General features: G+C 37.8%; 1 protein-coding gene across 3 annotated transcripts in view; it reads left to right on the forward strand.

Annotated features, from left to right (window-relative positions):
- The first annotated feature begins 10,714 nt into the window (after window positions 1-10,714).
- The window catches only part of babo (TGF-beta receptor type-1 babo), a 75,221-nt gene continuing 67,794 nt past the window's right edge, over window positions 10,715-18,141 (forward strand). For all 3 annotated transcript variants that reach the window (XM_083121987.1, XM_083121989.1, XM_083121988.1), the window contains exon 1: window positions 10,715-10,966. In XM_083121987.1, the coding sequence (XP_082978113.1) occupies window positions 10,900-10,966 (67 nt within the window). In that variant the 5' untranslated portion in view covers window positions 10,715-10,899. The remainder of the gene's footprint in view (window positions 10,967-18,141) is intronic.

Below are 18,141 nucleotides of genomic sequence, written 5' to 3' on the forward strand. Positions count from 1 at the left end.
TAGTTAGTTCCGAGCTCCTACGACCGAACGGGGGAAAGTCGACAAAAGCAGAGAAACACAAAAGGTTCAGAAACGTGGTGTTTTTCTACCGAAGCTTCAAGAGGATACGAAGTTACAGAAAAATATAAAATAATGAAAACCTAGGATATAGAATAATAAAAACGTAGGTGACAAAAACTGATTGTCATAACGTATCACTTACAATCTGGAAAGAAATACTGTGGGGGTAAGACACACCTGGCACCCCTAGGGGTGGAGGTGAGAAGGGGGTGACATGTAAAAATAATCGAAAACGACCGATATTAGTGTGGAATTCATAGTTGTCGGTGTCACTAAGATGAATAGTGACACTCCCAATGCCGTTCAACTTCCAAGTTCATTTTACACTATAGTTAGAATTCATTATTTTCCTGTCTAATAGAAGATTGGGATAAATAAATACCCGGTCAACGCCGGGCAATCAGCTAGTATATACGTGGGTGAATCAAATAAAGTTACACCCGACCCGTGTTCCTGTACTAAGAGAGATAAAATAATCCCGCTTGGTGGCAACACTGGCTGGAATGTTTTCTTGACACATCAGAAGCAGCCGTGCTTCGGCTGGTTTAGTATGCGAGTAGTCACAGTGTGAGTACATATGGCGTGTCGTATTGAGGTGGTGTCCAACATTGAGGTGCGCTCCGTCGTCAGATTTTTGTGGACACAAAGGCATAATTGGAGGGAAATCAATTGCCAAATTGTCGAGGTGTACGGTGAGAATGCAATGTCACGCCCCATGATCGCAAAATGGTGCCAGATGTTCGAAGAGGGGGAGATCGAACGTGAACGACGAACCGAATGTCGGGCGGCTTGCAACTATGAACACCAGCGGCGGCTAAAGGGGAAGAGCCGCCTTTCCATGGCACTACCCTCAGAAGAAATGCATACATAGCCCAAGTATTGTTAAATTAATACATTGATAGTTTACAGACAAGGAGATTCGAATCTTGCAATCGGTCAAGCTGACGTGACGACCGCCCCAACCACAGACTAGATGTGAACAGCACCAACCTCCTCACTGCATCGCCAGCTGTTTCTTACCCTCGGCGAGGCAGCGGTCCGCGCCACTCAAGAGCTGGCCTAACCAAGTTGAAAAACGTGAGAAGTCTCAGCGAGTAACATTTCCACCATGAGCCGGGAAGAAGGTGGCGGGGGGTGGTGTTAGCCAATGGGATTAGCCCATAAGACACCACCCGTGCCCGTTTTCGCTTTGGCACAGCGAGGGAACTTTCGCAGTGTTGACACAGTTGCCATCTTCAGAGATAAGTCGCTAAATACGACGGATTTGTAAGACCCGTTGGGGAAGTAATTCTTGAAAAAGGTACTATCTACTTTTCTGCCAACTTTTGGAGAAACGAACCTAGTATTTTTCCAAAGTTAAATGAACATTTTGATAATAGATAGATGCGCCTAGAGGGCCATCCAGACTTTTTAAAAATATAAAAGTAAAAAATCCTATGGTGATGCGAGTTTTCTTTGTCATTTCGACAATTTCTTTTTACATCAATTGTCTAGAATATTTTCAACATCCAGTTGGAATACGTGTTCATGGGGGGAGGAGAAGGTGAGAAGATTTGTTTTCCCTTCCTCTTGTAATTGTGTTTTTAGTGAAGTGTCCTGTAGTGTATAAAGGCAGGTTAGTGAGTGAAGATGAATTGTATTAGTGAGCACAAAAGTCAATTCACTTGAAATTGGACGGAATTTTCACACACAAGAAATCAAAAACTGGTCACACGATTCGAAAAGTGCTTGGAATACCTTGGTGACTATATCGAAAAAAAAATTAAATGTTCATACATTTTTGTCCAATAATTATTTTCTTTGTAATGTGTTTTGTTTGTTTTATACAAGGGGGGTGTAACTTACTTTTTGATTCACCCTAGTAATAAGAACTTATTTGAAAAGGAAATTTGCAATAATTTTGAACGTAAATTGACAAGATCTGGTTGACTACTTGACATGAAGTTGTTAGCGGACGCGCTACTAATCCAGATGGCTACAGGTTTGAATGCTGGTCATGGTATGATGTTTCATTGTACTGTGGGCAGGCCCCAAGGTCCGTTGACCTGTGTTTGCCGCTCGCTTTGGAAGGTCCGTTCATAACGCGCCTTTTGAGCAAGCCGAGGTGGTTGTAAACCTGTGACGTCATAGACATGACAGATCGCTGGGGAAAGTTTAGTATCCGCTAGTTTTAGCAGGGGAAACGTGTTTCTGTGTTCTTTCCTTGCTCTTGTATTCGTGTATTTTAGTCATTTTGTTGTGTTTTTTATATTGTAGTGTGAGTGATAATAATAATGTCTAACTGTGCTGTGAGCACATGTCGAAACTATCTCAGGAAAACTAAAAATTTTGATATTGTTTACCATAAATTTCCTCCCAACGATAAGTTCCGAAAAATCTGGGAGAGCAAATGTTATCGAAAAGACAAATTTCAGATAAGACATAAACAAGGAAACAAACAAAAGATTTACATATTCGTTCTTAGAGAAGATCGGAAAATACTTTCAGGGGCAAAAATGTCAATGTTTGCAGGTAGTTTATTATAGAACTGGGGCAATCTGTGTAACAAAGAGCGCTGTATAAGGGAAAGCCTAGCGGTAGAGTTGTGGAACAATTGAGTGTTTCGGGTCGATCGAGAGGGAACTCTGAAGTTGAATTCTGTAAGCAGAAGTTCAGATCTTAATTTTCCATTGATGATTTTATAGAAAAAATTCATATCGGCCATATCGCGTCGGGTCTGCAGTAACTGGATGTTCAAAGTAGTCAGGATGTCAGATTTCTGAAGATGCCGCAGAGAAGGAATTCTATGACGAACAATGGCGATAAGAAGCTGAGGACGGAATCCATGCTAGAAAGATTTGCATTGGAAGCCATGGCCCAGACTGGAGAGCAGTATTCGAGAATCGGAGAAATGAATGACTTGAAAAACAGGCTAAGAGAAGTTGGAGTATCAATTTCAGTGAATCTGTAGAGGAGGCCTAAGAGGCGCATTGCACTTTTAGTTGTAGCTGCGATGTGTTCCTTAAAGTTCAGTTTTGCATTGAGGGAGGAACATTTCTGCGGGTTAAGCTGTAGATTCCACTGCTTACACCATGTCACAAGTTCGGACGTAAACAACAATATTTTGGCTTCAGGATATTTCGAGTAGGGCTAAAGCCTGACCCGCCTACTTAAATACGCCGCGAGTGGAAGGGTGGATAGAGAAGAATGGATAAATATGCTTCGCTGTATTTTCCCAGCTACATAAACAATCCCCCCCCCCCTCCTCCGTTGACTCTAGGCGGAAGTTTTATAGTTAAGTGAAGCACCCAATAAACCGCCACAAAGCCTACTCCGGCGTTTCATTCTTGCAACCAGGGCGCAAACGAGCTCTGGTACAACAATGATAACTTCTTGAACCTGGTCCAAGGGACGTGAAAGGTTTCTGGAGTCAAACATACATTGGATCACTTATTTAATTAATGAAATGGAACGATGGGTCATGGAGGTTGCTATTATTGAATGGCAAGGATTTTATACGAGGGGGAGTCCAAAAATAAGGCTCGCTGTATCCATATTGTCTATTTATTTATTTATTGAACACAACAGGCGAAAGCCCAATTAAAGTGTTCTACATTTTCTGCTTTGAGTTTGTAAGTTTACAAGAGTTCATGAGAAGAAATATTCTTGAAGTTGTAGAAACGTAAATAAAACATAAAACATGTCAACGCTAAATTAAATGTATACAACAGAAAGTGTAGTTACCAAAGCGAGTTTTAATAATAATAATAGCTACATGATAATTGAAGAGAGTGGAATAAAATAGACTATTATGTACAAAAAGCCTACATATTTCATAAATGAAATATTTCAATGCACAACGTATTATCTTTACACTCAGTATTTCAGATCTTTACCACTACGTTAAAAAAAAATATGAGATACTAATATAATACATTATAAATTACATAAAATATGGAAATAAAATAAAACACAGAGATTCGAGCGTATAGCGATCGCTTGCCTGTTCGAGCGTTATTCGCTCGAGCGATGAAACTGTCGATTCCGTAAGCGTCATCCATGCGAACTATTAGACGATCGAGCAAAAAAGCCTCGATACAGGACTCTACTATATAGTGCTGCATCGTGTAGTATGCACTATTCACATTTACAATTCCAGCCCCTCCGGGGAAAAAAATCCTGCGTATGCCAGTGGCAAGAATCGTTTTTAGTTTAAGTATATATATATATATATATTATGCATGCATTATTTCGAGACCCGAGACAAGATCCAGAATTTTCCTTCGAGACTAAGACAAGACCAGGACTCCGCCACTCGCAGAGTATCAGATCTCGTCTGGCTACAGTCAGTTTCCAACGCTTGAAAAGTGGAAAATGGCCGTTCGGACAGACAGGACTGCTAATAACAATTGTGGATTGCAGCGAGGAGATTAGATCGCATGTATACTTAGTTTGAATTGCCAGTCAGGGAGTTGAAAATTGGCATGTTGCATATCTGCGCAGATAGATAGCATGCAGCACGTTATTCCACTGCACGTGTCTCGTTAACAGTCTAAACAGGGAGGGATTTGCCTCTCACTTCCACCTAGAATCAAGCAGTTTCAATTTGTCTGCAAATATGTACACCTTGCCCACAAATTAGCGTTCTATAAAGCATTTATTAGGCCGTTACTTGAATACTGTTCCTCTGTACTTTATGGGATTAATAGAAATAACACCACGAAACTAGAGAAAATGCAAAATTGGGCTATTCGTAGCATAAGAAATACAGCGCACACGAGCTCACGTGCAAGCAGAGAAGAGCTCCAATTACCCACGCTGGAATCCAGACGAAAATATGCATTTCTACTAAAAATTCACCAGGCAATTAACAAGCACCACCACTTATTAAAGGACAAAGTAATGATATCTAGTAACATACATTATCCCAATCTGCGATCCAACAACACCAACAGTATCCGAGTACCAAAATGTAACAAGGCAAGATACGGATCAAAATCCGTGTCATCTCTGGCAAGTAAAGCGTGGAATCAACTACCTATAAATTGCAGAAAGGAGAGAAATTTGGCCAAATTTAAACAACAGATTAGGACATTAATCTATGAATACTGACACTGCCTATTCTACCTCATTGCCTCCTTCATAAAACGTAGCTGCAAAAAATGTTTATTTTAGTCTATTTCTTATGTTTTTCAATTATATAAATTTATAATATTCCATTTTATGTATACTTATAAACAAATAGCATAACTGTATATTAATTCATGTAGGGCAAAAAGCTGTTTTTGTAGTTCGGAATCAATGTAAAAAAAATGTAAGCTTAATTGTAACCCTACTTTAATAATAAATAATAATAATAATAATAATAATAATAACGGGAGTATGAAGGAAGTGAGTTAGGTTTTGCATTGTGGTGCATCCACTCACGATTCCACTCAACAAGTATAGATTACGGAAATTATCGCTGAGGCTTGTAGCTCAAATTGGCCCAATCCTTTTCACCAGCCCTCTTTTCCACAACACACTGTTATTATTCATGAATACATGTCAGCATTAGACTTAATCAGAGGCGTCTCGTGAACGCATGCGGTGCATGCTGCGCATGCGTCAATTGTGAGAAAAAGGACAGCTTGCTCTGCGACGACATTAATGAGCATTTCTACATTCTAATTTCTTCATATAGGAGAAGTATTTATTTTACAGAGCGCTCAACTAAGCTTATATTACATTTCTTGGATCTGAAGTGAAAGAAAGTAATAATTCTTTTCCCACAATTGACGTATGAGGCACTTGAGATCCAAGAAATGTAATATAAGCTTAGTTGAGCGCTCTCGTGTAAAATAAATACTTCTCCTATATGAAGAAATTAGAATGTAGAAATGCTCGTCGCAGAGCAAGCTTTCCTTTTTCTCACAATTGACACATGCGCAACATACACCGCATGCGTTCACGAGATTCCTCTGGACTTAATGTAAGGGCACTAGTGTAAATTGTACAATGGGTGGGATGCAGAAGCATTACCAAACAAATTGCCCTACCAACATGTTCATACACTTTGTTTTACGCAGTGAGAGCTTCAAGAATTGAAACTAAACGTCAAACAAGTCGCTGAAAATCTCTGTAGCAAGTAGCATACTTTAAGATTCATCCGTTAAAAACACGTAGAAGAGGAAAAATAATGAAAATAGCTATGGACAATTTGCATTGTGCATCCCACTGTACAGTCAACGGCAAAGATAATAGTAGCCAAATTGAGGCGTTGCGGATAAGAAGGGCGAACTCATCAAACGTACATTGTGAGGAAAATGTGTTTCAAGTTGTGAGGTACGCGCAAATTCAACAAAAAACTTTGGAAATCACGCAGGAAATTTTCCGTCTATTCTTACCACGTTTTTGTGGAGTTCGCACTGTGCCTGACAACTTGAAACTCATTTCCCTCACAATGTACGTTTGTTGAGTTCGCCCTTCGAATCAGCAATGCCTCAATTGTCCATGGCTATTTTCATTATTGTTTTAATTCTATGTGCTGTGTTGTTTTAAGGAATTGAATGCTGTTGATTCGAAGCAGGTGTTGTACTCTACTTATTGACATTTTTATTTCAATTTGTTATCATCAATTGTGGAAAATAGACTGAAATTTGTGATGGGATAATTCGCCTCCTGTTTCTTTTGCCGTTGGGTGTACTATTCGCATGTCATATCTTTGTGAAAAATAGGATCGAGTATGAAGATGAGATGAGACTTGTGGCAGAACCTCCGTCTCTCTCTCGTTATCATCTCGATTTATAAACAACTCTCTTGTTCTCTCGTTCTCGCCTCGAAATGTAGAATAACATATACAGCGTATCAGCGCATAAACTTTCACAGCGTACAGTGGGGTGCACAAGAATTGCTCGGCAATCTGTACACGACTGTTTTCGTTAATTTTTCCCTTGCACCCTGCGTGTTTTTAAACAATACACTTTTACGTCCTCTGGTGCAGAGGACAAAGAGAAAACAAAGAGAAAAGTATGGTGATGGGCAATTTGCTTTGTAATAATTATGCATCCCACTGTAAAGAAGTCATTGAGGCAAACACGTTCGTCAAAAGTTTATTTTTTTCTTTCACTCCCTGTTCCGACAATATGAACCCTCAAAAAACTATATTTTACTCTGAACAGGTCTACATATGCAACACAAGCTCATAATTGTCATTAATAGATTTACTTTGTATAAAAAAAACAAAATATTAAACTATTCAGGTAGAGATCCACTCAGCATATCTGAAGAAGTTTCATTCTCCTTATCTTATTTGGAAATCTTGATTTTTATCGATTTCGGGAGGGCTGTAGCCCCATCAGCTCTCCCGCAACGTACGCCAAAGTTTCTGAGTGTTTAACAATCAGTATAGTATGAATTCGAGAAACAGCAAAAACGTTTATAAAATGCGAAAATTGCCCTTCTGCAAAGAACGAAATTCCAACTTTCAATACGCATTTATATCGCCTTCCATTTACAAAATTAAGTAATATCAGCTTATGTGCACTTCAAAAAGAAAATGTAACTGGGGGGTGGGGAGGCTAGGCTTGACAGAGGCTCGTCCCTTTTTGTGTGAATTGTAAATATGAATATACCGCAAAAATCCTGGCAGCAAGGTAACGTGGGATCTTTCGGGGTTGTTAGTTACGCCACTGGTTAAAACTAATTATATTTCATTGTCAGGAGCTCTGTCTGTTAACGTTTGCAATTTTTTCCTGACTCCTCAGGAACAGATAAATTTCGTGAAGTCGTCGTTTTGATTAGCCTACCGCAAAATCTGTTTTGAACCGCGAGCGCCAGCGAAACTTGCTTTACCTCTTAACCAAGCAGCGTATTTTAAACCGGTATTTTTTATTCTAAATTATTCGAGTATTTAAACGAAAATTTAAACCATGTTTTAGAAACGATATTATTTTGTAGTTTGGAAGTTCACACTGTGGTTTTGCTGTCATGGACAGCTGCGGTCGGCATCAACATCAACATCGTACGTGCGGATTAATACATGGCGACGAAATACCTTCTTATAGTACACATGCCAGTATGTGAATTTTCCATATCAACATCAAGAACAAGCCATTTGACAACTAAATGAAAAAATATAATAGAAATGTTTAGCAAGAAATGCTATATAATTCAACATTTTGTTTGGAACTCTTTTTTTCGACCGCGACCTACTACAAATTGCAGCCACACTTCTCAACTTGGTAAGTCAAATCACAAAACAGTTGCTATATAAAAAAAAATACGTTGCGTTTTCGCCAGAGAAGAGGTTCTCGTCGATTCTTTTTATTGACTTTTATGAGACAGAAACTCAATCCATTGATAATTCCAGGCGGTGTACTACGTAGAAGGGCCATAGAATAGTTAGGTTATAGAAGGGGAAGCTACATTTAAACCTCGCTGCGCTTGGAAATTGCAGTTCCGTTGGTGGTCAATAGATGGCGCGGCCGTCTTCTTTTGCTGTTTCCAACACAAATTGGGGGAGAGCTCTTTCGGTGACAGTCACGTGGGAGGGTAGAGCATTGCCCCCAACCTTGGACGGAAATGAGTTCTAGGGGGGCAAGGGGGGCCAAACATTGACGGCTATAGTGGAATCACCAGTAAAAAACCCTGCATGGACTCACAACTCCTGTGAAGCGTACTCCCGCGAGGAGGGGAGGGGGAGAGTGGAGCATGCTTCCTTATGGCCCGATCTGAACGGGTCGAGGGGAAGGTGCGCAAAGAATTTTAGCCGAAGGTTATTTTGCTTGTGGTCGCTCTATAAGGGGACAATTACAGCCCCCAATTTAAAATTCTATGCAAATAAAAATACTTTTTGTAATTTTTTCTTGCTCTCTTCGCTCGCGATGCTGCTTTCTGTCTTATCAATTTCAGAGCCGTGTAGCTAGGGAGCTGCGGAGTCGGCACTGGGCGCCGAACGGTCTAAATGAATAAAGGTGTAAATGAGAGAATGCCATGGCCATGCCCGTGAAATTATTTGCAAAAAATTGGATCTAAAAATGTTCTTGCTCGCTTCGCTCGGCGATATATGTCTGTTAACACATACTGTGGAGTTTCCGACAAATTTTAACTTCAGATTCGTGATTTGGAGGCCTCAATTAGTGAGTATGCCAAATATGAAGAAAATCGGAGAGGGGTCCGGTCATCTTCAGTCGTTCCCTTTTGGAAGCTCGTGGGAGTGTTTTCTCCCTTCGTTCAACTTATTCGGCCGGTATATCATGTATTTTCGACATTAATGTATCTCCGATGCACGATAGCTCTTGCCACCATTACTCTCGACTACATGAATCAAATGTTCCGTGCGTTCGATTATGTAACCCCCTGTTAGTGTTGCAACCACGCGGTAGTTATACAAGATGACGTGTGAGCGGTTTTTTTTTTCAATTTAATTTTCTAGGTTTGCCTAACCTAACTGAACCTAACCTAACCTTCCGTGAATGGTTTGTGGATCAATTTTCGCTTAAAAACTTTCTGTGAATAGTTTGTGCGGCATTTTTCGGTCAATAAGTTTGGAAACACTGCATATCAGCTGCCGATAGACAATTTGAGTCAAGATTTGCATGCCATATTGTGTGTAACGAAAGCGAATTAGCAACGAACAATAAATACTTGTAATGTGAAAAATTACGCTTTTTTTAAGTGAAAAAAAAACAAAATCCCACGTTCAAAAATGTTCCGCTATGCATAACAGGTAAGTACAAATGTAAATAATTAGGAAATAAACGAGTGAAATGCATGGGCGTCCGCAGGATTTTTTCCAGGGGGGCAAACAAGGCACATTTTCTGCAAAAATAGTGTTGTTCCCTAAAGAAAAACATTGCTTAATTTGAATTTATGATGTTAATGCAATAATTAACACATATTATTGTGGCTAAAATAAAATTATATGTGTGAAATACATAATTTTAGGTTGACTTTCATTTTCCAGGGGGGCCACGGCCCTCCCTTCTAGACGCCCATGGTGAAATGTGTTTTCACTATACCATACTGTTACCCATTTTTCATTTCCCATTGCGTAATTTATTCCTGTCCCTAAAAAGCAAACCATAATTTAAAACTTCGCTTTGTAACAATCTATATTTTCGCCAGAGTATTTACTTATCTGTGGTAATATTTATTTAATAAGAAATGAAGTAAACATTCATTATAAACAGAATATTTCAATATTAAAACATTATTTTTTATTTGCAATTTTGCATTAAATTACATGAATTAAGTCCCCTTTCATTGTATTCCACATAACCTTTTTTTGTACTTCGTTGTTTTGCGCCCCAGAAACAACCTAAACGTTGTGAAAAAATTACATTTGGAAATTGCTGCTATAAATACTATAATTGATTACAAAAGTACTAAATTACATTAACTGAAAATATCTGAAACAAGTATGCAGGATCGTCTGTTTATTGTAAGGTTAGTGTCCACTCTTATGGTGGCAACGCCCTGTCATTGTCAGGATATATTTGCAACAAACCGTGAAGAATGCATTATTGCGAGTACCCACATAAGCACTTGATAACTTTTAAAAATAATAAATATGGTGAGGACAAGTAACTAGCGCTAAAGTGGTCAATTCTGGAAGTTAATATTGCAAGTAGCAAGATTACCGTGTAGGCCGTGACGTCGGCGCGGATGAATACTACTTCTTTACTACAGTGCATGTGTGTGTGGAAGTGGATGCAGGAGCGCAAGTGACTTGTGTGGTGATGTGATGTGATGTGCGAGAATGGAGAAACAAGAAAAGTTTTTATCAAAACGTTTAGATTTTAGGGAAAGTTTTCTACGTTTTAAGTGAAGAATAATGTTTATTGTTACGTGAAGTAAAACCTTTAGGACTCAAAAGAGATGTCTTCCTACTATTGTACATATTTGACCATATTGATTGTTTATCTGCGAGCTGCAGTTATAAGTGGTAAGTTTACAAACACTGTTTAACATTTTTAATGTTTTTGAACAGTGCCAATATAAGAATTTTCGAAGCAGTTTTGTAACATTTAGAACGTGTTGTAAAAACAATTGCTGATTGGAAAAGCGAATTTGCGATGTTGTTGGCAAGTGTTACATTCCAAGTATTAGCATACAGGTTCAGTGTGCTTAGAAATAGTACTTTCGATAAGGATTATCTAGGCCTGTTCTAGAACCAGCGTCAAAAATCAGTTCTAAAAATGAACAAATCTTCAGCATGAAAGGACCGAGAAGGCAAGAGGCATGCAGTAGCTATCAAAGATGCTATACATCACTGGTGATAATATTAATGGAAATGGTAAAGATATTGCCCCAGTTCAAAAAGTAATGCCCAGAATATCTTCTTTTCTAAATTGAAACCAAGTAAAAGGTAAATAATGATGTATCATGACAAAATGTTTTGGAATTGAACATTGACAGTTTCTGCTAGAAGAGTAGATAATACACCCTAATAGCACAGAGTAAAATATATTTGAGTGGCAATGAGTAAGTTTATTTTACAGCAATAACGAACAATGTGATACGAGACAGTTTTTCGAAACAAATATAGTTGGAGTGCTAATAGGACAGCAATATAGAACCCAACAGTAGGACTAAATACTGTATAATAGCTAGGGATAGGCTCTTCCCTGCATTTGGGTTTTTCTTTGCCTGCAACCAGGGAAGAGGCAGAACTACTGTATGCCATAACACGATTCAATGTGTTTTTGTTTGTTCGTTTTTTTTCTCTGGTACAGTGCTCATCCTAACATATTTTCATTAGCTGTTATGCACAAGTGTGAAGCCCCATGCATTAATTTATTTGTTTGTTAATGCTGTTGGGATAATGTGAGGTTTCTATACTTCTTCAGTGTAGTTGCGATTAGATTAGGCAGTGGAGGATAATCATAGCAAATATATTTTAGTGAGTAATGGTGATGTTTGCAGTTGTTAAATTCTTGTTAAAAATAATTCAACATGGAAAATCATTATGGACCCCAATATGCTACCTTTTCCACATATATTCATGGAAGTTTCCTGCTTGTAACAATACCATAGATTTTCATTAGTTTGGGTACTACCCAGGAGTGTCTGTGACTGCATATATATGTTTTACATGATGCAAATTGTCTACATGGCTCTAAGAATATGTATAATGCATACCTGCAATTCATTGCATCTTTTTTTTTTTTTGTCCTGAATATGACTTTTATATGTTTGTAACAGATGACCCATTTGCTTACTGTGGGCTGGGATGTAAACTTGTGCTACTGCTGCCATTTAAATCCATATTTGGTTGTTGATTATCTCACCATCTAAAACGACTTACAGTTGGGTTCAGTTGCCATAATGTTCCTGTACTGTCTATTCCCCATTCTGTACAAGGATTCAAAAGTAGATTTTGTAATGGTTCTAAATGAGCTTTGAGGAAGTATTTAGCAGCATGTAGAGTTTTGCAAAGTCCTATTTATAAGGGAAAAAATATGTTCAATTTACCCAGCATCTGTACTTTGTAGGTGGCTGCGGTGGCTCCGTCGGTAACGCGTGATGCTGATCACATCATCCCCACTCACAACCGGATCAAGAAAGTGTGGGGCATTACCCCAACACCCCCTATATGCCTTCATGGCATGGTGCTATGCACAGGGGAGCACTTTACCTTTTACTTTTTTTTTACCTGTACTTTGTAGTGAGCAGCCAGGCTCCATGTACTCTCATCTTGGTGAAAGGCTAGTGCTGTATTTTCACGAGAGGCTTGAAGGAGTGTCATGCTTGAGACTAGATACCACGTGACCAGCTTTTAAAATCATTTAGGGACATTTATTTTTCATTCTAAGAGAACCTGACCAACCTTACCTGGAAACATCAGTGAATGTGTTGTGCCCAAAATGAATGGGAACCTTACAAAAAAAAAAAAGCTTTTACGTGGTTCTACATTCATTTTGGCCTTTGGCAGTTCACAAATTGATGGGTGCTGCGAAGCTATTAGGAGTTGGATACATAACCAAAAGAAGGTTTTTCTACAGGTTATCTTTATCACTGTTACCATAGCCTTTCTTTCAAATATTGTCACTGCAGATTATTTTGAAGGATACCAATTTTAAATTTTCTTTCAATATGCATTTTTAAAAATCTATCATCTACTAAATGCCAAGATAATCTCATGCCCTTGCTTCCTAATGATTCATCTGCACTTCTTGCAGGTCCACATTTTTCGTATCATCCATCATCTTAGATGGTTTAGACCCAGTGCTCGGAGTGAGGGGGGATGCAGGGGGATTGTATCCCCCCAGCTGTTTCATTGTCACTATGTTAAACCATAGGAACATCCCCCCCCATAACCTCAAGGCTAGACCAAAAATTCCCCCCAGCTAACATTTTCCACTTAAAGTGCTGTTTAGACCAAGACATACATGAATAAATTTTCCATTTTTACCTTGAAATAATGTAAAATTATTTACACTTCAAACCATTTAGGGAATAGGCTACTACTACCTGGCCAATTATGCATAAGAATTCTCTCATACTCATGGAAAAGGCAGGGGCGGCACGTGCCTTTTCCGTCAAGCAGGGCACATTTTTCTTTTGGGTGGGGAGGGGGGAGCAGTTAACCTCTATATTCCTGTTTAAGGTTTTTGAGGGGAGTTCCTTGATATGGAGGAAGTAAATTGTTCAAACAATGTGGAATAAAATGAACATTCTGATCAAGATATCTCTCCAAAGAGCATTAAATACGCACTACGTAGGAATACGAAAAATCAGCAACATATGGAACAAATTACATGAATAAAGAAAACTCGAATACTGACGTCGGAACCCTATACGCTTGCAGTAACTAAACTTTGGGTAGATACTGGAATGATTAGGAAAATGTTACACTGCAGTTTCTCTCCCATTGTCAATGAATTGAAAGGCGTAGATATTAAAGTATCTACATGATTCAATGTCATATTCACCAAGTATCCACTAATATCAATGACTAAGTAGGAAGATGATGCAGCGTTAAGTTCAGTTACAACACTTTACATTGGCCATGTACCCCCAAAAAGTTCGTTTATACTTACGAAGATATTCTGCATGTCAAGTTGCTGGAACACAGACACAATTACACAAATAAATAAACACGTACAGTAACTATAAACTCGCGAAAAACTAATTATTTCATAATCGACCAATACACACAGACAGAACGCAACGGAAACTCACACACTAACTCAAATCCAAATCCGTATTACAATGGGAAGAAAGGAGGATCTTTTTGAAAATACGATGGCCTAGTTTGTGCAATAAAAAGTGTTGTCAACTTTTCAGGTCGCCGGAACAAGCACGAAGAAAAACATTCGAGGGATTTTTTTCTATCTTATTGCTGCAGGCAGGAAGAACGAATGAACTGCCTGTCAAGCGTTGGAAACACTGAACGGTGAACGAGGCAAACATGAATGGGCAGGCCATCTCGTTCACTGCCCAGAAACGGCTACGAATTTTGCACTTTTCCATTGTGAGGGGACCGTCCCTTGGGTCCCTTGCCTATGCTGTAAATGTTTGGATCAGTCAGTCTCCGGGCAGAGCTGAGATTGGACTCTCTCCAACAGGACGGAGAAATATATTAACCTCGCGCAGGGTGCATACCCTGTAAGTCTGGTTGCAGCAACGTACAGGTTGAGGGGAAAAAACAAAAAAATTAGTTACGCGTATGCATATACCGATCGTCTCTTCAGATGAACTTTTTATGTTAAATTGTTGTAGGGGCAGTGCCCTAGTTGCCCTTTATGTAGCATCGCCACTGGGAAAAGGTTTCCTAGTGCTGAAAAGGAGCTTATCATCCTAGTGTGAGTGCTGTGTGTGGAATCATTGAGGAATCTCGTGTAAAGTTTATGGCATGCGTTGACAACCATATTGCTGCCAACAGTACTGATTTTTCTTGAATGCACAAATTGCTTGGATTCTATGATTATTTCTCTTGTAGTTTACGATTGTTGGAATCCTCTAAAGACAATTTATCTCATTGTTATAATTGTAAGATCATTCAAACTAAAAATAAGTGTCTGATAAAGAGAGCATGTGTACTCCTGAATTTTTACAACAAAAATTGTGTTTATGTGCTTGTAGCAACTGTAACCTACAAGAGAAATAGGGTCATTCCATGCCAAAGGATCCAATGGTGGTTGCATGACCATTTTAGAAAAAAGTCATTTTTAATACATGTACGTTTGTACGTGTTTCTAGATATGATAACCAATGTTCAGAAAAAAATATTGTCTTTAGTTCTACTGGGGCAGCCATTTTTCCAACATGGTGCATGGCTTTCTTTGCTCATTTAGCACCTTTCAGAAACCTTAATCTATCAAAAACCATTACAGGTAGAGACTTGAAACAAAATTCATTTTGTAGCTAATGAAGTATACTTTCTATGATATCAAGTATGTTTTGCTTAAAATTGCATCATAAGTACGAAAATTATGGTGGAAATTGTGGTAACAATATTTGAAAAATTGGATTTTTAAGCCCGAAGTTTCTTCAATGAAGGGGTTTAGTCTAAGGCTTAGACACTTAGACAAGGAAAATAAACCTGTCCTTATCCGAATTAAGGACTATAAAGAAAAAATGGAAGAATGTTTCAAATTAAACAATTTCACAGAAACCTCTCGAAACCCTATAACTAAAATAATAAATGAGGTAAAGAAAGTAATTGAAAGCAGTATCACGATACCAAGAGAAATGAAGAAAAAACTCATTGTCAAAAATTCAACCCTGCCGATTGCATTTGGACTACCAAAAACTCACAAACCGGGAACTCCAATACGACCCATCATTGCAACTTTCACACATCCTGCATACAAACTATCCAAATATTTAGTTGAAAGACTTGCTATAATTAAACAACAAACACCATTCAGTGTTAAAAATGCATATGAAGTCAAACAGAAACTAAAAAATATTGTTTGGAATAGTGAGTATCGTATTGCAAGTTTTGATGTTGAAAATTTATATCCTAGTGTCCCAATAGAAGGTGCCACAGATGCATTACACAGATGGCTTATTGAGATGAAGGTTAACCCAGTAGAATCATGGGAAATGGTTCGATGGTTTACTGTATGTGCAAATTACAATTACTTTATATTTGATGGCAAAATCGATCAGCAAAATAATGGTCTATCAATGGGAAACCCAGTATCCGGAATCATCTCCAGCATTTTCCTTCATTACATAGAATCTCCAATTGTTAATGCGATAGGTGCGGATATCAAACTCTACATCAGATATGTAGATGATGTGTTAATTATTGCTAAAAATGAGAACACCATCATGGACGTATTTAAATCGTTAAATGAATCACATCGTCGCATAAAATTCACTTGCGAACCCATGAATAACAATGTAATTTCTTTCCTTGATCTGCAAATTAAGACAACTGACTCAACAATTCAAACATCAGTCCACAGAAAAAAATTAGCGGGGGAAAAATACATCCATGCCAAATCAGAACATTCGCGTATAACAATGGATAACATATTTTTAAATTTTTTCCTGAGAGCACAAAGACTATGTTCTAATAATGAGGATATCAAAAATGAAGAAGAAAGGCTCTTTAATATAGCAAAAGAAAATGGCTTTCACACTAACAGAATAAACCAAATCAAAAAACAAGTTGCAAGAAAACTAAAGGAAAAGAGAAATACAGACAAAGATGAAAAATCTGTTGAAAAGAAATTTGTGTGCATTCCATTCCACAAGGGATTCTCACATAAAATTGCAAAAATTTTTAAAAGTTTTAATTTCAAAATTGTTTTTAAAGCACCAAGAAGTTTGGAATGTACATTTAATGAATTCAAAATGAGAAACTCGCTACCAGATGTGGAAACCACAGGAATATATAATATAAGTTGTTCATGTTCAAAAGATTATGTGGGACAAACAGCAAGGAAAATGGCAATAAGATGGCACGAACATGATTTGGACATTATAAATCTAAACCCAAGAACAGGTTTGTCAACTCATATCATCGAAGAGAAGCATTTGATTAAAAAGAGAAGGGTTTTAAAAAGATTAACGGGAAACACAGAGTTGAATGTCTGGGAAGCCTCGTTCATTGCAGAAGAACACTGGAATAAATTAAATAATGAAAATGGTAACATAGATCCAGTGTGGAGTTTTCTTTTTCACAAATGGAGTAAGCCACCATCTTTAAAATTTAATGTAACAGAAAACATCAAGAGACTTTGTGAAAACAATGATGAATTTGAATTACCTGATGATATTTGGGATTCATAATTTAAAAAATTCTAAAATAAAAATAAAATAGACTGCTTTTTTCACAGTTAAGTTGCTATATTACAACAATGTAACATTGACAACATCCATTATATAACGGATTCTTTTTGTTTAAAAATTACTAACCATTGTTATAACTGTATCTTTAGTCAAAATGAAAATAAATGTCTGATGAAAGGAGCGTGTGTTCTCCTGAAACGTCACAAAGAAAAAACTGTTTTCTTATGCTTGTAATAACCGTAAACTACAGGAAAATAAGGTTTTAATACTTGACTTACCATAAATTGAAATTACAAGGTATGACAATTGAAAATCTGCGGAATTTCATTGCAAGAGGTTTGATATATTAGGTACCCATGACCAGTTGGTGTTGTCAGCTCCAGTTTCCTATTCAAGTTCCTAAGTAAATTATCAGAAACTTTCAATTCATCACATATATTTTTTCTTGACCAAGTGGTAGCAATCAAACTGATGATTCTGACCTTTTCAACATTAGTTTTTGCTAATCTACATTTTTCTTCTTATAATTTCAATTATATAATTGTACTGGCCATGCAAAGGATTATCACACTTGCTTTCCTTTTCTTCAGTTTTAATACTTAGTGAAAAGCAACTTTCCAGTTTCCTTTGCACTCCTTGTAGGATGTGAATAGTTTTTCGAACAAGAGCACTTTATTGTTTTTCTGCAATTAGCCTCCTCAGTTTTGAAACAGGAGACACATCAAAAGCAGAACAGACTTCATGCATTTCCTTTAGTTTTTCTTGTGTTGGCACAATGACTTTCCATTCTGGCATTTAAGTGAGTCCCTTTCTCCAGATAAAAGAATTTTACTCCAACATGTCAGGCACATTGATTTAACTAGTATAACG

Source organism: Lepisma saccharinum, chromosome 5, assembly GCF_977018435.1.
Source record: "Lepisma saccharinum chromosome 5, izLepSacc3.1, whole genome shotgun sequence".
In the NCBI taxonomy this organism is placed as follows: domain Eukaryota; kingdom Metazoa; phylum Arthropoda; class Insecta; order Zygentoma; family Lepismatidae; genus Lepisma; species Lepisma saccharinum.